The sequence below is a fragment of the Haliotis cracherodii genome, unplaced genomic scaffold (genome assembly GCF_022045235.1).
Source record: "Haliotis cracherodii isolate W230 unplaced genomic scaffold, xgHalCrac1.p SCAF_22, whole genome shotgun sequence".
Lineage (NCBI taxonomy): Eukaryota > Metazoa > Mollusca > Gastropoda > Lepetellida > Haliotidae > Haliotis > Haliotis cracherodii.
The window spans coordinates 13,707,336-13,728,992 of NW_027266278.1; the positions used below are offsets into that span (position 1 = coordinate 13,707,336).

At 39.3% G+C, this 21,657-nt stretch overlaps 1 protein-coding gene across 1 annotated transcript in view; it reads right to left on the reverse strand.

Moving 5' to 3' along the window:
* Positions 1-3,168: 3,168 nt before the first annotated feature.
* LOC139471222 (uncharacterized) overlaps positions 3,169-21,657 on the reverse strand; it is a 38,934-nt gene continuing 20,445 nt past the window's right edge. The window contains exons 2-4 of the mRNA XM_071253512.1: positions 20,713-20,850; positions 6,446-6,626; positions 3,169-5,690 (exon numbers count right to left, since the gene is read on the reverse strand). Coding sequence (XP_071109613.1) covers positions 5,438-5,690; positions 6,446-6,626; positions 20,713-20,850 — 572 coding nt within the window. The 3' untranslated portion in view covers positions 3,169-5,437. The remainder of the gene's footprint in view (positions 5,691-6,445; positions 6,627-20,712; positions 20,851-21,657) is intronic.

Consider the following 21,657-nt stretch of genomic DNA (forward strand, 5'->3'; position numbering starts at 1 on the left):
AACAAAACTTTGTGACACACCGCACAAGTTGGGTTTTTGTTATAGCTGTAAATGAACCCGATTTATAAAACATTGTTGGATCCTGGATTCAAGAGGATGCAAATGATTTAAACCCGACAGATTTGCTCAAGATTAATGACATTTCAAAAACTGAAAAAAAATATGTCTATATACTCAAAAGAAGTTAGAGAACCAATTTTTTCATCTGTCGAGTTAACCTGTCATTAGTGGTGTAGATTAACTAGTTATGTGATAAAATCGGGTGTACTTTTACTTCTAGTGAGTAGTATATACTAAAAATGAAATGAAAACGCAACAAATTTTATTCAGTAATCCATTTCATAGGAATGACAAAGTAATGTCATTGTCAAATTCCATGTTTGGACAAATCTTGTTTTGTCGCAATCAGCGCACGGGCAGCAGCAAGCAGGGGCCTCATAAAAACAAAGGTTTTCAACAGTCATGATGGCATTCTTTGTAGTAACAAAAACCAAGCAAATAAATAAGTGTAAAAAATTATATATAAAAAGTGGTCCTCCTCACCTGGTTCAAAAACACAGCAAAATCTGACTACACATCAACTTGGACGGAAATAAAACAATCTCAATAAATCAGAACTTTTATTCCGATATGATACCTCTCTTTACTGATCAGACCACCCTTCCGTGATATCTCTCATCAGGTGAGCTCTTAGCAAACTCTGACTGGCCAATTTAAATGCAGGATCCATCGGGTCTTCAGACAATCAGATGTCAGCTTTCTAAAACGATTCTTTACCACATCATTTTGCAGATATTCACAAATATTCCTGCAATGGTCCTGTTTTTGGTGTGGAAACTAGGGCTGGGACGAGTCCAAATTTACTACCCGGGTACCCTACCCCCCATTACCCTGCCCTACCCGGGTACCCGCTGTAGGTCTCAAGAGATAGGTACAAATGTCCCATTGGGAAACGTTTGACTGTACTCCTGTCAAAATGTATTTAGCTACACGTATAAAATGATCTGGCCATGCATACACTGAAGTTGACTGAAGTTTTATCTTTATGCAAACATATAAAGTCAGAAGGAATGTGTGCATAGTCGGAAAGAAATGTGATCGTTTGTCACTTATAGTGTAACCATAGAGTTCTAGATAATATTTGCCATTAAACAATATAATCATGTGACTAACCACAGGTCCGGGTAGTCCTTTGCTAACCCAGGTCCTACTCAGAACCCGACCCAAGTACCCAAGTTACCAGTCCCAGCCCTAGTAGAAGCTCAGAAGCAACAGAATGCATAAAATATTCACAAGAAGATAAAAGCACCACCTTTATTATTTACATTTGGAGCCGGATGTTTAAGTTCATTTTTGAGACACAGAAATAAGACATGTTGCTCTGAATAATTTGCTCACTCATACTAAGAATTTAGAAGCCTTGATGTTTATAGGCTGATAAGAATGTTCACCTGACACGGCCATCTTTGAAGGGTTTGTCAGATCACGCCGAGAAGTATCGTATCGGAGTAATGGATCTAATCTTAATGGGATTGGAAATAGATGCATGATGGATTTGATTCTAAAAATACAATGATCATAGAAAAAATGAACATGAATATATCATTCTGAAAAATGAAACATAAAATTGTTCATTCCAAATTGATACACCTACATGTATAAAAACATCAATGTCACTTGAAGATGGGATCTTGTTATTATGAATCTGTCAACGTGATATGCCCCCAAATAGAAATATATATATTTGGTATACATTCTATACTGGACAAAAAAGTTTGGGATCATGAATAATTTGGAAAATATTTTTTTGTAATGAAGTTTCTTTAAATGTGTACAGTATATAAAGATATTTCACGCTCCCTAACTTTTTTATTCGGTATATTATGTAAAGACATGTCAAAAGTTCAATTCATCAGTCAAGATGTAAAAAGTTGGAAATTATAAATTCAAATTCTGTTGAAAAAATACTTAATTTTCCCTGGACTATTTATAGAAATATAGCAGTATTTAAATATTTGTTTACTAGGCATGAAATAGACTTTAGTAGTGAAGATAGAAATCACATTTGAGCAAATTTGTTGAATGATGACAAAGTTCTACATATTTGCATAAACATCACAAATACACACAGCATATTTGCAGGAGCACTATGGGATATAAATTGTGCTAAAATTATAATATATACAAAAATGTAAGAAATTAAAATTGACCAGAGAAATATTCTCCACAAACAATAATTTAAAAACAAAATTGATATCCAACAATTCAACAACTGATGTTTAAAGGGGACTTAGGGTGAAGATGTCAACTCTCCCTTCTCTCAACAGAAGACAAGAGGCCACCTGTTCCCTTTGAGTTTATGGGTCACCTCAAACAACTTGCTCACAGTTTCTAAAACATTAAACCTCAGCTCCAGTGAAAATCTGCACCTGATCAAATGTCCATACCATATTCACTGTATTATAAGCACTGCTCCAAATAGCACCGCTGATCAATCCTCAAGTAATCTATACACACTGATCTGTCCTATGTGACCCAATCACACTTTGTTACAGAAAAGTATATTTATGTAACAGCAATTTCAAGGAATTAATTGTTGCTCATTTCAAGTCAGATTCAAATTTAGTACCTATAAATGGTGGACTGACAAATTCAAAACATGTTAAACACTGTTCAACAAAGGAGTTATATTTTTGGCAATTAGATTGCTAATAAACTGTATTGACTCTTCTTCTCCCTACCCTATGGTCGTGTTCAAAGTGGCTGATGTGAAATGTTTTAGAGTGAGCAGGCAATCTGACCTCATGTGGACCTCACATTGGCCTCATGAAGTCCTCGAAATAGGTACTGTATTCGACGTAATAAGCGCCCCGCTCTAATAAGTGCCCACAGCGATATTTGCTAATATATTGGCTAGTGAACAATCCCAATTAGCACCCCTTCCGATTGATCAATGTACACTTATTTATTCGTGTATGATACACACTCGTGTGTTATATGCACCCTTTATTATGGGCAATTAAATTCTGGAAAATATATCTGTTGTGTATAATACGCACCAACTTTTCTTTTGTATCATTTCAGACTGCTTAAACCATGAAATTTACAATCTTTCAACTCACCAAAAAAAAATTCTCACCAAACTTATATCCTAATAAGAGACCCCTATTCCTAATTTTGAGAGCGTCCTGGGTGCTTATTACGTCGAATACGGTAATCTGTCCACGCAAGACAGTCCGAAAATCTCAGGTAACTGAAAATGAGGTCATTGTGGTATCTGAGGTATCCATATTCCACCCTTGTTGTGTATCGCCATGGTTACAAAGTGGAAAGTTTGACAATTTATGTCATGTCAGTACATAGTGATTATTCTTCTGTACGAGTAAGGGAGACAACTCTTGACAGCATGACACAGGACGGTCTGATCCAGTAGAAACATTATGACTAATGACCCGATCCGACTTATCACAGACACTTGGGATGAAACCTCACAATAATGTAATAATGTTGTGGGACATATGATGTTTAAGAAGATATGGAACAAAAGTCAGAGAACCTCCCATTGGGAACTCTAAAAACTTTAACATCCTGTATTATTACTGTTCTCAAACCCAATTCTCATGCACATATAAAACTCAATAACAAAAAACAATTTCAGAGGATTTCATCCCAAACTAGTATTTCATATGAGACATTGTCAATAGAGGTAGGTTACCATAGCAACAAGCTAAAAATCACATAAGTAAATATTAGTCCTAAATAATTTAAAGAATTTAATAATTGTTTACAAACACACTATGAAATATGAAGCAGTATGAATCAGATGCAGTACAAATTAGCTGCTAAACTTGGACGGAAGTAGCAACAACTAGATTGATATATTGCATATATAAAACCACTGATATTTAATCACACTGCAAGAATTGAGGTAAAAATACTGAATCAGGGCCAATGACATAAAATTAATGATTCATAAACTGAATGCAATACTTGCAGAGCCAAAACAACTTTAGTATATGCCTGCTGTAGGGCTTAGTGTTGCTGACATTTGGCCCTAATCATGCATAAAATGTAATCTTAATAATCTTACAACCTGGACCAATTCTATTGTAAGTCTTACAGATGAGTCTGCTATACATTTTTCCAAAATTGGTTTGTTTTTTTATAAAATTGAAATATTTTGAAGAAAAATATAATCATTTTTAATATCATTCAGTTTGGATTCTTGTTTTAATCTATTTTAATTTATTTTAGAGGAAAATAAGTTTGTTTCTACTCTGATGTTCTTCAGTTTGGTACTCTGATGTCTGTATAACTGAAGTTTGGCTGAAAAAATCGGTACACAATAAAAAATGTCCTGATGACTATATTAAAAAAACAGATCTTTAAAACAGATTAACTGTTAAAGAATAATTGTGAATGGAAACATGTGAAATGAGTGCATTGCATATTAATCTTCAGTTCAGCGGATCCTACTTTTTTAAAATCATACTGCAAATCAAGTAATGAAAAAACGACACAGCCGAGGAGGATGAAGAGCGACTGACAGACAGTAACTATTAAACAACACACTTTTACACGACTGTGTTAAACACACAGTAGACACACATAGTGTCTCTGTCTCCATCTGTGACGACCCCATCACAATGTCAACAACTATATCACATTTGTGTAACAAACAACAACGTCATTAATACCTGGAATTGTTTCAAGATAACATCATATTTTAGTCAAATTCAACAAATCATTTCCAACCTGTTCATTGTTCATTCTGAGGTGGGTGTTAATCTGTCTACCCGACAAAGATAAAACACACAGTTTAACATCTGTCCCGATATTATCTCGAGGGGATGATGGATGATCAGGTCACAAATACTAATTTGTCGTCACTCCTCTGCCATCTTGTCTGTCATTTCGTGTCTTGAGATCTTTTTCAAGTGGGATTGAAAATTACCTCCCTTGATGGCACAGTGGGTTATCTCTTTGAGGTCAGTGGAGGTTACCTCCCTTGATGACAACATGGTTACCTCCCTTGATGAACATGGGTTAACTCCTTGATTTCAGCTGGGGTTGATCACTTGATGACATGGGTTACCTCCCTTAATGTCAGATGAATTATCCACTTTGTTGTTTCAAGTTATCTCCCTTGTTGACCTTTTGTTCAAGTTATCTCCCTTGTTGACCTCTGAAGTTATCTCCCTTGTTGACCTCTGAAGTTATCTCCCTTGTTGACATCTTAAGTTATCTCCCTTGTTGACATCTTAAGTTATCTTTCTTGGCAGGTAGTTTTCTTCCATTGCAAGATTCATCTTTCAACTTCAAACACCCCCAGACTCACCCTCAGTAATGACAATTTCAAGTCATCAGGCTCTTGATGAACTGTCTAAACACTCCAACTGTTGGCACAATCACAAACACAACAACATAGGTCTCCATGCTAAATATGCATGACCAGTTCGGATAACATCTGTGAATAATTCTGATCAAAACTGAGGGCAGGTAATGTGACAGTCTTATCTCCGTCGCCTCGTACTGTAATCAGCTGTAATGACGTGTTGCCTAACTGTGCACCATGCCGACCCTCCAAAGAAAGATTGGGGAAAAGTTTATCTGTCATGGCGTCCACGAGGTATGGATCGTTCCCCGACAGCAAGCCCTTTGTGTTGCTCTTTGGCATCAATTTCTTTGGCCTGCAGTGACAACACGTACATATTAGATTCCAGTATGGTCCAAGGTGAAATACATATTGACGTATATATGTATACAAATATACATATACATATGCGTGCAAAGTCAGGTTGCACGCTGGCCTTATCAAGTTGAAACACAGCTGCATAAACAAGTCTAAACAAATAAAATCTCAAATCGCTGATGACTGTGTCATGATTTACATTAATTAATGATGTCTTGGTGTAAAACATAAGAGGAACATGTATATACATAATCTTGCAGTACCCTGTTTGATGACGTCAAAAACATGACAAATTATACACAACAGAGGGATTAGTGATGTGGTATGTTACATCTTAGTTAATAACAATCCTAGTTTGGGGAAATATGGGTATTTTTCATCAAAACATTGTACCTCATCTGAAATATGGAAGATATACTACTCGAAAAAAGTTAAGGATCACCCGATTCTTTCATAATGGTAAAGTAAATCTGTCATGACATAAGAGATTAACTATAGTAATATAAAAGAATCAGGTGATCCTTAACTTCTTTTGAGTATTATATATTGATAACCAGTGGCCATATTGGATTATGCAAATTAGACATAATATCCGAACTGGGATTGCGTGGTTCAGACAATCCAATGATTGACATCATGTGCATCAATTTCAAGCATTTCCTGGAACAGGTTTTTGTCGATAAAATCACATGCCCCCCAGGGATATCCAATAGTCGGTTCCTAATGTCCTTGATACAACTGCAGGGCACTCACCTTCCACGTTTAAGACTTCCGACTGGTTTCTTCGTGACCTCCTCACCAACCCCATCGAAAAGTCGGAAAAGTAAATCAGTATTTGTGACCGTGACCTTGCGGTCCGGAGCCCGGGGTGGCCGCTTGTGTTCCTTGTCTTCAACCTCTGTCCGCTCCTCGGGCGGTGTGACTGGACGCATCTCTGGAATCAGGAAAACAACAAAAGTCAGTTTGTGCAATGTTTGTGTGAATATATACATTGGACAAGTTAAGTCATATTTATTTCAACTAAATGTCAAAAGATAAACAAGGCATCCACAAGTGTAGACATCACAGTACTATGACATCACTATTCTGTAAGCTCATTGTGTGACATCACAGTACTATGACATCAATACTCTGTAAGCTCATTGTGTGACATCACAGTACTATGACATCACTGCTCTGTCACCTCATTGTGTGACATCACAGTACTATGACATCAATACTCTGTAAGCTCATTGTGTGGTATCACAGTACTATATGACATCACTGCTCTGTAAGCTCATTGTGTGACATCAAAGTACTATGACATCACCACTCTGTAAGCTTATTGTGTGACATCACAGTACTATGACATCAATGCTCTGTAAGCTCATTGTGTGACATCACAGTACTATGACATCACGGTAACTCTGTAAGCTCATTGTGTGACCTCACAGTACTATGACATCACTGTAACTCTGTAAGCTCATTGTTTGACATCACACACTGATTGTCATATACGCGCCATGTTGTACTGAACAGACACCCATATACCCGCTATGTTCTACTGAATAAACACCCATATACCCGCTATGTTATACTGAACAGACACCCTTATACCCGCTATGTTCTACTGAATAAACACCCATATACCCGCTATGTTATACTGAACAGACACCCTTATACCCGCTATGTTCTACTGAATAAACACCCATATACCCGCTATGTTATACTGAACAGACACCCATATACCTGCTATGTTATACTGAACAGACACCCATATACCCACTATGTTATACTGAACAGACATCAATATACCCCCTAGGTTATACTGAACAGACACCTATATACCCGCTATGTTATACAGAACAGACACCCATATACCCACTATGTTATACTGAACAGACACCCATATACTCGCTATGTTATACTGAACAGACACCCATATACCCGCTATGTTATACTGAACAGACACCTATATACCCACTATGTTATACTGAACAGACACCCATATACCCGCTATGTTATACAGAACAGACATCCATATACCCGCTATATTATACAGAATAGACACCCATATACCCGCTATGTTATACAGAATAGACACCCATATACCCACTATGTTATACAGAACAGACACCTATATACACACTATGTTATACTGAACAGACACCCATATACCCGCTATGTTATACTGAACAGACACCCATATACCCACTATGTTATACAGAACAGACACCTATATACCTGCTATGTTATACAGAACAGACACCCATATACCCACTATGTTATACAGAACAGACACCCATATACCCTGTATGGTATACTGATCAGACACCCATATACCCACTATGTTATACAGAACAGACACCCATATACCCGCTATGTTATACAGAACAGACACCCATATACCCGCTATGTTATACAGAACAGACACCCATATACCCACTATGTTATACAGAACAGACACCCATATACCCGCTATGTTATACAGAACAGACTACCATATACCCACCATGTTATACAGAACAGACACCTATATACCCTGTATGTTATACAGAACAGACACCCATATACCCACTATGTTATCCTGAACAGACACCCATATATCCGCTATGTTATACAGAACAGACTACCATATACCCACCATGTTATACAGAACAGACACCTATATACCCACCATGTTATACAGAACAGACACCTATATACCTGCTATGTTATACTGAACAGACACCTATATACCCACTATGTTATACAGAACAGACACCCATATACCCGCTATGTTATACTGAACAGACACCCATATACCCACCATGTTATACAGAACAGACACCTATATACCCGCTTTGTTATACTGAACAGACACCCATATACCCGCCATGTTATACAGAACAGACACCCATATACCCTGTATGTTATACTGATCAGACACCCATATACCCGCTATGTTATACAGAACAGACACCCATATACCCGCTATGTTATCCTGAACAGACACCCATATACCCACTATGTTATACAGAACAGACACCCATATACCCGCCATGTTATACAGAACAGACACCTATATACCCGCTTTGTTATACTGAACAGACACCCATATACCCGCCATGTTATACAGAACAGACACCCATATACCCTGTATGTTATACTGATCAGACACCCATATACCCACTATGTTATACAGAACAGACACCCATATACCCGCTATGTTATCCTGAACAGACACCCATATACCCACTATGTTATACAGAACAGACACCCATATACCCGCTATGTTATACAGAACAGACACCCATATACCCGCTATGTTATACAGAACAGACACCCATATACCCTGTATGTTATACTGATCAGACACCCATATACCCGCCAAGTTATACTGAACAGACTATACATGTTTTCCCCAGGTAACTGCTGGCTATTGATCTCTACCGAACGGGTCACATGACCTGCAGTTATACATTATTCAGCGTGACCGATCAATTCATGGAGTCAGCTAAGGCAGGTGAGATCAATGGCTTCAATCACAAACCCCTGTCAACAAGAAGCTCCCACCCAGTGACAGGCTGGTAATGCCCGCTGGAATCAGGATTAATAGATTACCAGGCAGACAGATGAGAAGCACAAACAGAAATATCACAATGGAATTAATCATCGGAATCGGAAAATATCAAGCATTACAACCCCAGGAAGCAGAGTTGGCCACAGCGACTGAGACACACACCGGCGCAGTCGTGACTCAGCATAACACCACTGACACAGGCTAATTTGCATATCATGTGACCAGATTTTTCTCTTGTTTGTGAGTGAGTGAGTGAGTGAGTGAGTGAGTATAGTTTTACGCCGCTTTATGCAATATTCTAGCAATATCATGGCGGGGGACACCAGAAATGGGCTTCACACATTGCACCCATGTCGGGAATCGAACCCAGGTTTTCGGCGTGATGAGCGAACGCTTTAACCACTAGGCTATTCTTGTTTGTAAACACTCGCTTTGTCAGAAATCAGTACAGAACTGACTAATGCAAGTATTTGGGGGTGCTTAACATATTATTTTGCATAATTATATAGATATGCTACTACAACTGCGACAGTGAGTTGCATGACAATATATATTTATACATCAAAGTGACCGTATCGCTAGCTCTCCGTTGGGCTTCGATGACAGCACGTGGAGCCGTACAACCAATGTAAACAAAGGATAACTACGCAAAAACAAGCAGATTTTCACATATTGGGATACTTTCTTAATAACCGTAACCATTCTTTGACATAAGTTTATGAAAATGTGTAGACTTGTCAAATATGAAACGGATGAAAAGCATATTCAGTATCTTGAATGGACTGTGAAAGATGCGACGAATCGTCACATGGCGCTGGTCTGTGGCAGAGGTACTTTGCTAGTGGGTGAGTGAGTGAGTGAGTGAGTGAGTGAGTGAAAGAAAGCAATCCCATCAATCTCCAAACTATGGAAAGTACATCGCTGCATGTTGTTCATTTTCACATCCTGGCAATTTGAGAGGGAGAGAGATTAGAGATTTTACGTGCACTTTCCGACATTATGCATATTTCGCACACGGATACCATACACATTTCAAGGATCAAGTTCATACCTCGGCTTAACTATGAGATCAGCTTAGCTCTGCTGTCATATATAAGGTATGTGACCTGTGAAGACCCAGGCTAGAATAGGTCCTCAGCAACCAATGCTTGCTGTAAAAGGTGACTATGCTTGTCTTAAGAGACGACAAACAGGATTGGGTGGTCAGGCTGCACCCTGATTCAGTGATCCCCCCATGTCCGACAAGCGCCCTTAGGGGGCAACTCTTGTGTGCTGTTAGGGTAGGGAGCTGGGACCTTAAAAAATAATAATAACCTGTTCCCAAAAATGCTGAAAAATAATAATTTGTTCCCACAATTACTGACATAATAAGCCGTTCACTGCACAGATGAATGTCCAGAAGATTATTTTGTAGGTACAAGAAGAAAAAATTCTCACACCAGAGATTTTGTGTTTGTGTTGAAGTATTGATGATTCATCTGTACTCCCCTCCACCATGTAAACATCCCCTCCTCTCTCTCTCTCTCTCTCTCTTTCCCCTTCTTCTCTCTCTCCTCCCCTCTTCCTCTCTTTCTCCCCTCTTCCTCTCTCTCCCCTCTTCCCCTCTCTCTCTCCCCTTCCTCTCTCTTTCTCCCTCTCTCTTCCTCTTTCTCTCCACCCCTCTTCCTCTCTCTCTCTCCCTTCTTCCCCTCTCTCCTCCCCTCTTCCTCTCTCTCTTTCTCCCCTCTTCCTCTCTCCCCTCTTCCCCTCTCTCTCTCCCCTTCCTCTCTCTTTCTCTCTCTCTTTCCTCCCCTCTTCCTCTCTCTCTCTCCCTTCTTCCCCTCTCTCTCTTTCCTCCCCTCTTCCTCTCCCTCTCTCCCACTTCCTCTCTCTTTCCTCACCTCTTCCTCTCCCCTTCCTCTCTCTCTTCCCCTCTTCCTCTCCCTTCTTCCTCTCTCTCTCTTACCCTCTTCCTCTCCCTTCTTTCTCTCTCTCCCCCTTCTCTCTCTCTCCCCCTTCTCTCTCTCCTCCCCCTCATCCTCTCTCTCCCCCTTCCTCTCTCTCCTCCCCTCTTCCTCTCTCTCTCCCCTCTCTCTCTCTCTCTCTCTCTCTCTCTCTCTCACTCTCTCTCTCTCTCCCTCTCTCTCTCTCTCTCTCTCTCTCCAAGACTAAATGGTCCCTTATCAGCCGATCGTCCACCTGTGTCACAGATACTGCGCAAATCACACCTGGCTTCCTGCCCAGAGCGGCATGTCCACATGACATAGGCAAGCTGTGAGTAAAGCTGCTATATAAAGTACAGGCTTCTGGAGACAAGGAATGGCAGTCAATACGGAATTGATTGACATATTTGAGATATAGATCTCAGCCAATCAGAGATCAATGCTTGAACTACTTGTATCACTGTGGGACATTCTTTCATAGCCTGGCAATCCACAGACTGTTTACCTAAACACTGGGTACAAGTATTCAAGAGCTGGCCGACACGTGTATCTGCAGTCTTGTCGGGGTTGTTCCACGACAGTAGGCATTGGTTTGGAGTGTCTGAGATGGGTTTAAAGGTTTATAAGTTTAAACCACTTGCACAGCAGTTCAATCAGTCTCCCACTCTCACAGGTTCAATATTTTCATGACACTGCTGATTCTGTAACGGAAAATTATGAGAATCTGTCGATGCTACTTCCCGAATCACTGATTTGAGTGATTTCTCCGACTTGAACTATGTCATGGTTGATCTATAATTTCTTTATAATTTTGCATAATGGCTTATAGTTGTGTCAGTTTTACTTGATTAAAGTGCAAGTTCAGTATGGCCATTGATTTGTTTTGTTTGTTTGTTGTTTAGTGCCACACTCAGCAATATTTTAGCTATATGATGGCGGTCTGTAAATAATCAAATCTGGACCAGACAATCCAGTGATTGACATCATGAACATCAATCCTCGCAATTGGATTGGTTTGGTTAGTTGTTTTACGCCCCACTCAGCAATATTGCAGCTATATGACAGCGGTCTGTAAATAATCGAGTCTGGACCAGACAATCCAGTGATTAATATATGAGCATCAATCCACGCGCAATTGGGATCGATGACATCAACCAAGTCAGGACACAATCATACTTATCTCGATACATTGATCAGGACACAATCATACTTATCTCAATACATTGATCAGGACACAATCATACTTATCTCGATACATTGATCAGGACACAGTCATCCTTATCTTGATACATTGATCAGGACACAATCATACTTATCTCGATACATTGATCAGGACACAATCATACTTATCTCAATACATTGATCAGGACACAATCATACTTATCTCGATACATTGATCAGGACACAATCATACTTATCTCGATACATTGATCAGGACACAATCATACTTATCTCGATACATTGATCAGGACACAATCATACTTATCTCAATACATTGATTAGGACACAATCATACTTATCTCGATACATTGATCAGGACACAATCATACTTATCTCAATACATTGATCAGGTCTTAGATGTTTACCGCTTGATGAAACAAGCCTGGGTATGGTGCTGACAAACCAAGAAACATAATGACAGTGAACCAAGACTCGATCTTCATATAGGAGTTCCTGTCATGCTTAAGGGAGACAACTGAGTACATAGCGAGTTGTGGACATTATTGAAACAACTGAAGACTTTGAAATATATTTCGAAGTGATGCACATAAGGAAGAAAATGTATGGATGTCAATTTCTTTATCATTCTATGACCAATCAGGGGGCGGTCAGGTAGCCTCGTGGTTAAAGCGTTCGCTCGTCACGCCGAAGACCCGGGTTCGATTCCCGACATGGGTACAATGTGTGAGGCCCATTTCTGGTGTCCCCCACCGTGATATTGCTGGAATATTGCTAAAAGCGGCGTAAAACCCTACTCACTCACTCACTCACCAATCAGTGCTAATTACCCCGGCCTCCTGTTTGCCCACTGTCTATTGCAGATCACCAATCAGTGATAAGTTAGTCCAGTTGCCCATCGCTATCAACTATCAGCGTTAATTGTCTGTTAAGTATGGGCTTCCATTTGTCCGTTGCTAATCACCTATCTGCGCCAGTAATCTGTTGGCCTCCCTCGTAAAGTTTCCACCAATATTATCTTATTACTTATGTTGTTCTTACAGTGTGTGAGTGAATTGGGTTTAACGCCGCTTTTAACAGTATTCCAGTTATATCGCGGCGTGTCAGCTTCATGTGGGAGGAAAGCCCGAAGTGATGCAGGTCTCTGACATTTACCACAGGCACGGGTATGGTGCTGACAAACCTAGAAACATAATCGGGGCGAAACGGGATTCGATCCCACAATCATAGGTTTCTGGCTGACCAAGGGACTCTGCACAGAGAATCATGGCGCCTTAGACGACTGAGCCACCCGAGCCCCTAATTATATATCAACCAACCTACTAAACATCTGATTCAGTGAATAGTTTGTTTGAGGATATCAGTGACAGGTCGGAGTCAAGTTATCACCCATCATGGGACAATCATAGATAAAACGTTTTGTTTTCAAGAGTGAGTGAGTGAGTATGGTTTTTCACCGCTTTTAGCAATATTCTAGCAATATCACAGCGGTGGACACCAGAAATGGGCTTCAGACATTGTACCCATGTCGGGATTCGAACCCGTGTCTTCGGCGTGACGCTTTAACCACTAGGCTACCTGACCGCCCCTCGTTTACAAGAATATATTCTACCACAGTTGTGGAAAATACTCAATTCTGATCGTCAATCAGAGGTTTCAAATCACAATAACCACCTCTTATTGAAACAGCCGATCTGACAGCAGCATCACCACATAATTTAATATTTATATAAAGGTGCTTCTTTGTCAAACATTTACGGAAAAAAATAGAGAAACTTCCCTTGTCCAAAATATTCTAAATGGCCAGCAACACTGTAACAGTCTGAAGAGACAAATTTAGTTAATGAAATATGAGTTTTTGAGATTAATAATAACTGAATGAATATTATTAAACAAGAGGTAATCATCAATGCTGACAGTTCCGATGGAAGGCATTTCTTGAGGCGACACCTTGACACTGACAGAGTACACACTAAAACATGAACATTACATTCACAGTCAAAGCATACTAGGACTTTTTGAATACTCAAAAACAGATGATAAAATAGATATAAATCTATGTTGATATTTTGAAAGATACACAATAAAGCTAATATTTATCATTGTTTAACATGTTTATATACAGGATTCAAAGGTCTGGTGTTGGTTGGAAGCAAACATGCCCCCCCCCCCCCCCTATCTCCCAGGTGGACGTGTGCTTGTCACATCATATCATCCACGGTGTGTAATACCTATATATAGCACCAGAGGTCACATGACACAACTGTCACAACACAGGGGTCAAACTTTCTTGTATTCTGGTGCCAAGGACCACGAGAAAATAAAAATGGCATGGTTAAATAAGTCCCTGGTGTCTGAAAGGCAGACTTAGAAATCATGTTTGTTGTGTGTATATGAAGCCTTTGACAAATGTACTGCAGCGGTAGAAATTGGCACTAGTCCATACCTTGCTAAACTGCCCAATAGTTAAGATATCATAAGGACCAGTACAAATTTGCCATTTTTAAGGGTTTTGCTATATGTTATATAAGGACTAGTGGGCTACAAATGTTAGTTTCTACCGCTGTATTTTCATATAGTAAACTGGACAACCACATGAAAATTAAATGTGAACAAACTTAATGGACAATGATCCACAAAATAATCCTATGTATTCAGAAATTGAAAAGGGCATTATTAATTTCAGTGAACAGGAGTGAGTGAGTGAGTTTGGTTTAACGCCGCTTTAAACATTATTCCAGTCATATCATGGCGTGTCAGCTTAATGTGGGAAGAAAGCCCAAAGTGATGCAGGTCTCAGACGTTTACCACTTTGGTGAAACCCACGAGCATGGGTATGGTGCTGACAAACCTAGAAACATAATCGGGGCGAACCAGGATTCGAACCCACAATCATAGGTTTCTGGCGTGTCCAGGGGATGCAACTCTGCACAGCGAATCGCGGCGCCTTTGACGACTGGGCCACCCGTGCCCCCCCAAATGAACAGGAGGTGGCCAACTAGCTCATGGTTCAATGCCATTTGCTAAGGTCAAAGGTGGAAAACAATATCGTGTTTGATGGCACACTTATACATTGCAAAAAGGAATAGTTGAACAACATTGTCCTGATCCTAACCGCCATGTGCATGGCTTACAAATATCTATTTTGCAATATTCATAAATTGATTATGATCAATACTTGAACTGTGCTCTATGACTAAGCAATTCTCAAGTCTCCCGATCATACTGTGTACCGTATTTCCTCCATTAACATTAACACCTGCAATCCGATACACTCCAGCATCTAACGGAATGGTCTTTTTTAACATGATGACCTATGCTGAATGTGACCACATATATTTTCAAGCAAGTGACATTTGGTGCGGAACTGGGGGTGAGGTGTTTAGCTTCCTCTACTCGGAAAAGGTGAGGTGAGGTGAAATGGGGTTTAACATAGGTCCAAGATTATTGCACTTATATAGCGACGTGCATGTACGTGTGTGTGTTTGTGTGGCTGCTTGTACTAGTTCGGACTGATGCCGATTTATAGTGCTAGCTCACTGAGATACAATGGCGCAGTTTAACATGAATACCCCACTCAGACTCAGTATACTGACTCCGAGCCGACCAGTCCTTGTTTTAGCCCCTTAATGCCGAGCGCCAGACAGGGTAACAACAAGTACCATCTTTTAACGTCTTTTGGTATGACGCGGCTGGGGATCGAACCCCGGACCTTCCGCTCTCCGGGCGGACGCTCTACCACTAGACCACGGAGGCGGTCAACTCGGAAAAGGAACTGGCTAGGCTCATCAAAATTTGTGTTTTTATTGCAGCCTTAAGGCCAAGCTCGGAATGCATATATTGTACATGCAATAGCTGGTGAATGACTAGTTATTTTAAAAAAATTAATGTAAAGAAGTCTATGGGGAACATTTGGTTGGGTATAATGAGGATGAATATGAATTACTGTAAACAGCTTTATTTCTGCGCCGTATAAATATTGCGAATACCACACTAAAGACAATACTGCGACGAGATATTTTTGCGAGTTGCCATGTTGAGATGACCCCTCGATTACCAAACAATAGACAGCTTCTCTCCGAAGCTAGTTAATCTGAGTTGGCCGGAAAGTTGACCAGAAGGGATTGCGACCAATTATCCAATACGATAATTGACTCAACTCAGTGTCATGACTGTGAGTTTGAATGCAAACTATATAAGAAGACACTAATTGGTCTGTTTACACTGTCATTTGTGATGTATTGTGTGACCATTTTGCATTCATTTGTGTTTATAACTTATTGAGTAACTTGTGGTTCTGGTTGATGATTTCAACATTTGATGACGTGTTGCAATGAATAAAGTATGTATGTATTATTTATACTTATTTTTGCGTTTTTAATTTTTGCGATTGAGTCTCGTTCTCAAAACTCGCAATAATAAAACGGTCGCAAAAAATTCCCTGTTTACAGTAATCCTTAACACGTTTGTTTTTAATGTGACCGAGATCTGGAAAACCATTATGGAGACTGTCAACGTGTAAATTCAAAGTGATCACAAACTCAGAGCCCGATCAATTCTACACGCTATAATGTTATATTCTCTATCATTACAATAGAAGGCAATGGCAGTATGGCAATATATGCTAATCAGAACAATTACTCAATACAATCTCACACACCATTCAGAGAAAAATTATTTTCTTATCAACTCATATATGGTTGAATAACATTCAGGAACTAATGACGATACGATACATAACGCAAGCAACAAAACCCTTCATTCCACGGTATAATGACTCACAATCTCATATATTTCCATCAATCACAGGCACCTTCTGTCTGAAGTCTAAATTAAGCATGTTTGAGAGAAATCAATCAATGGCGATTATTTCAGTCAATTGATCCCAATCACATCAAATCAATAGCTAATCTTGGACAAGGCTGACACAGAGGCGGTATTACAAGCAGCTCACGGCCACCATTGATGAAGCCAGTAAGGAGATTACAGAAAACACTAGATCTAGGAGCTATTTCCAAACTCATCTTACAGAATTAGCGAAAGATTACAGAAAAAGTTGTCGATGTAATGGTCAAGCGGATAGCGAACATACCAGCTCACCAGGATTTGTTTGTTTGGTTGTTGTCGTGTAGCACCCCAGTCGGCAATATTCTTGTAAGAGGAGCAACAATACAGAGTGAGTGAGTGAGTATGGTTTTACGCCGCTTTTAGCAATATTCCAGCAATATCACGGCGGGGGACACCAGAAATGGGCTTCACACATTATACCCATGTCGGGAATCGAACCCGGGTCTTCGGCGTGACGAGCGAACGCTTTAACCACCAGGCTACCCGACCGCCCCCAACAATACAGAATAACACTGGTCACGGTAGATCATACTTATCTCGATTCAATGATTACAATACAAAATCGCAATGCTTATCTCGATTCACTGATCATAATACAAAATTGCAATGCTTATGGCAATACCCTGATCATGATAGATACATATCTGGATACAATTGTCACGATGCGATACCTATGTCGACAAACTATATGATATAATCTCAATACACTGGTCACAATACTTAAATTGACAAACTGGTCCTGATATGAAACTTATCTCGATACAATGGTCCTGATATGAAACTTATCTCGATACAATGGTCCTGATATGAAACTTATCTCGATACAATTGTCTTGATACGAAACTTATCTCGATACAATGGTCCCAATACGAAACTATCTCGATATAAAGGTCCTGATATGAAACTTATCTCGATATAATGGTCCCGATACGCAACTTATCTCAATACAATGTTCCTGATATGATACTTTTCTCGACAAACCGGTCCTGATACAATACTTGAAAATATTAAAACATGAAACCAATTTATGTCTTAAATGATTTGGCAAGTCTAGCTTGCCTCAGCTCTAAATTAAGCATTGTTTGGAGCTCCATTCTGTATTTTGTCGATATATTTCTAAATGAGATAATTTTTTTCTTGGATTAAATGTTACTCTAACCCTAAGCTCTAACATACAACTCTGACTGGCCATGAAGGAGCACCTAGGAAGTCATACTTTAACCAGTGTACACGCTTAAGGAATGTCGAGCACTATTCTGTTGCAGACAGAATAGCTCTACACACAGCCAAGTGATTCTGGAGATTTTCCAACAACTTTTTTCCCTATGAAATCCAAATCTCACCCCCTACAAAGCTCGCTGCCGTGTGTTTAACTATTCCAGAGAGAAGAATATTCAGCTGCCTTATTTTCTCGTGAATTCCAAGAGAAACATTATCTGTTTTATAAAAATGCTCAAAAACTATTGTCCATTGGTGCTAGTAAATAAATAAATAAATAAATAAATAAATAAATAAATAAATAAATAAATAAATTTATTTATTTATTTATTTATTTATTTATTTATTTATTTATTTATTTATTTATTTTATTTATTTATTTATTTATTTATTTATTTATTTATTCATTTATTCATTCATTCATTCATTCATTCATTCATTCATTTATTTATTTATAATATTGCTGTGAGTGAAAGAGACATTTGTGCGTCTTTCAGAGATAAAAGTATTACATGTCTTGAAGCAGTGACCGCAAAAACATATTCAAATAAAAATTCAAGCGCCACCACCCACTGAATATTAAGTGGACTCACCTGAATGATTTGTCTTATAAATTCATAAAAGTGTTCATTTGTAATGTGATTTGTTTGTTTGTTGTTTAACGCCGCTCTCAGCAATATTCCAGCTATATGACAGTGGTCTGTAGATAATCAAGTCTGGACCACACAATCCAGTGATTGATATCATGAGCATCGATCCAGGCAATTGGGATACGATGACAGGCATCAACCATGTCAGCGAGTCTTACCACCCAATCCCGTTAGTCACCTCTTATGACAAGCACAGTCGCCTTTTACGGTAAGCATGGGTTGCTGAAGATCTATTCTACCTCGGATCTTCATAGGTCCATTTGTAATATGAATGTATCAATGTCCTTATTTGTCAAATGTCAAATTTCTGTCCCATGATATTGATTTCTTTCTACATATACAAGATAAATAGCTCTCTGAATAGTAGTTTTCCCATTTACAAGGGCATTGTTAATCATGTTAATGTTCATGTTTGAATTCCTGTTCTTGTCAACTTCACGTGAAGGATATACAAGCTGTTATGTCTAATGTGATTTCATTTACTGAGTTAATTAGAGATATACTTTACAGAGAGAATGGCCTCTCTTGTAACAATTAGTGAATTGAGCATCATGCTGTTCTTAACATAGAACTGCCAGTCAAATGAATGTATACACTTTGAAATTGGGTTGTACTGTCCACAGTTATGGTGCTGACAGACCATAATCTAGATGGTGGGATTCAAACCCAAGATGAGCTCATCCTGTCACAGTGAAGGGACACAACTCTGCACAACAGATTGCAGTTCCTAAGTATACAATGATTTGGCGGGATTTGAACCCAAGATGAGCTCATCCTGTCACAGTGAAGGGACACAACTCTGCATAATAGATTGCAGTTCCTAGGTATACAATGATTTGGCGGGATTTGAACCCAAGATGAGCTCAAAATAGCTTCAGCAACAATAATAAAATTAACATATGGGTTTCTTGACAACTGTTCCCAGCTGTGAAACTTAGGTTGCAAGTGAAGCAAACTTGAGTGAGTGAGTGAGTGAATATGGGTCTAAGCTGCTTTTAGCAATATTCAAGCAATATCACGGCCGGGGACACGACAGAAATTGGCTTCACACATTGTACCCATGTGGGGAATTGAACCCGGGGCTTCAGCGTGATGATCGAACACTTTACCCACTAGGCTATCCCACTGCTCCTATATGTCTATAGTCAGAGTTCGAATCCCGGTTCGCCCCGATTATGTTTCTAGGTTTGTCAGCACCATACCCGTCAGGGTTAGAAACTAACAGTTTTTGTCCACTAGTCCTTATAATGATAACATATAGCAAAACCCTTAAAATGGGCCAATTTCTACTAGTCCTTAGGATACCTCTCCTATTGGGAGGACTAGTGCCAATTTCTAACGCTGCGGGCCGTGCTCGTGAGTTTCACCGAAGTGGTAAACATCTAAGACCTGCATCACTTCGGGCTTTCCTCCCACATTAAGCTGACACGCCGTGATATAACTGGAATACTGTTATAAGCGGCGTTAAACCCAACTCACTCACTCTATTGTCGGATCCTGTTTTAGTTGCGTTAACACAAAGAACAGGGCGTTGGGGCCACAAATCTGCCACACATTCCTGTGAAATCTGTTGACTGAGTCAATCTGTCATGGAAGGATATAAACACATGAAATAAAAGTGCTAATATTGTGAACTTGAATCTGTCAGTTTAATGTTCTCACCTATTGTGTCTTCTTCCGTTCCCCCGTTCATGAGCGGTGGGAGAACGGGGAACATTGTTCCCGGCGACACCTGGTGGGGAACGTTGGGCTGCTGCCAGAATGACTGCGGCAATGCTCGACATCTCATCGGGAGTGGATCTAAAGAAGATACAATGAAAGTTCTACAACCGACCACTGACACGTTACTCAAGTCTATCACGAGACAAACTGATGGCAAGCGAGTGCTATGGATGAACTTCATGTTATATACAACTGTCCCCTTTATGCAAGTCGGCGGGAAATGTATATCCCAAAGACAGTTAATCATAATTATTTTTGTTTAGAAAGACTGTCAACTATCCAACAACGATACAATGATAAATTTTACAAAATTTCTAATGTACGTTTTCTCAACAACAAAAGTATCAATTAGGTAACTCTTAGATAAATATAATGTAAATGTATTTTGTACAATGGGTCAAATGGCCTTAAACAATAAATCTGTCTGTCTGTTTGTTATGGATGATCAACTTCTGTATTCACACACAGATACACATACCGTATTTGACGTAATAAGCGCCCCGCTCTAATAAGTGCCCACGGCGATATTTGCTAATATATTGGCTATTGAACAATCCCAAATAGCACCCCTTCTGATTGATCAATGTACACAAGACTTATTTATTCACGTATAATACACACTCGTGTGTTATATGCACCCTTAATTATGGGCAATTACATTCTGGAAAAATATATCTGTCATATATAAACATTTCAGGCTGTCAGCATAAACCACGAAATTTATCTTTCAACACTGTTTTTTTTCACCAAAATAATATTCTAATAAGAGCCCCCTATTTCTAATTTTAAGAGCGCCCTGGGCGCTTATTACGTCGTATACAGTATTTTTTAAAGATTTGGTGATTTGACTATTTATGTTTGGAAATAGAAATTTAGATGAAAATG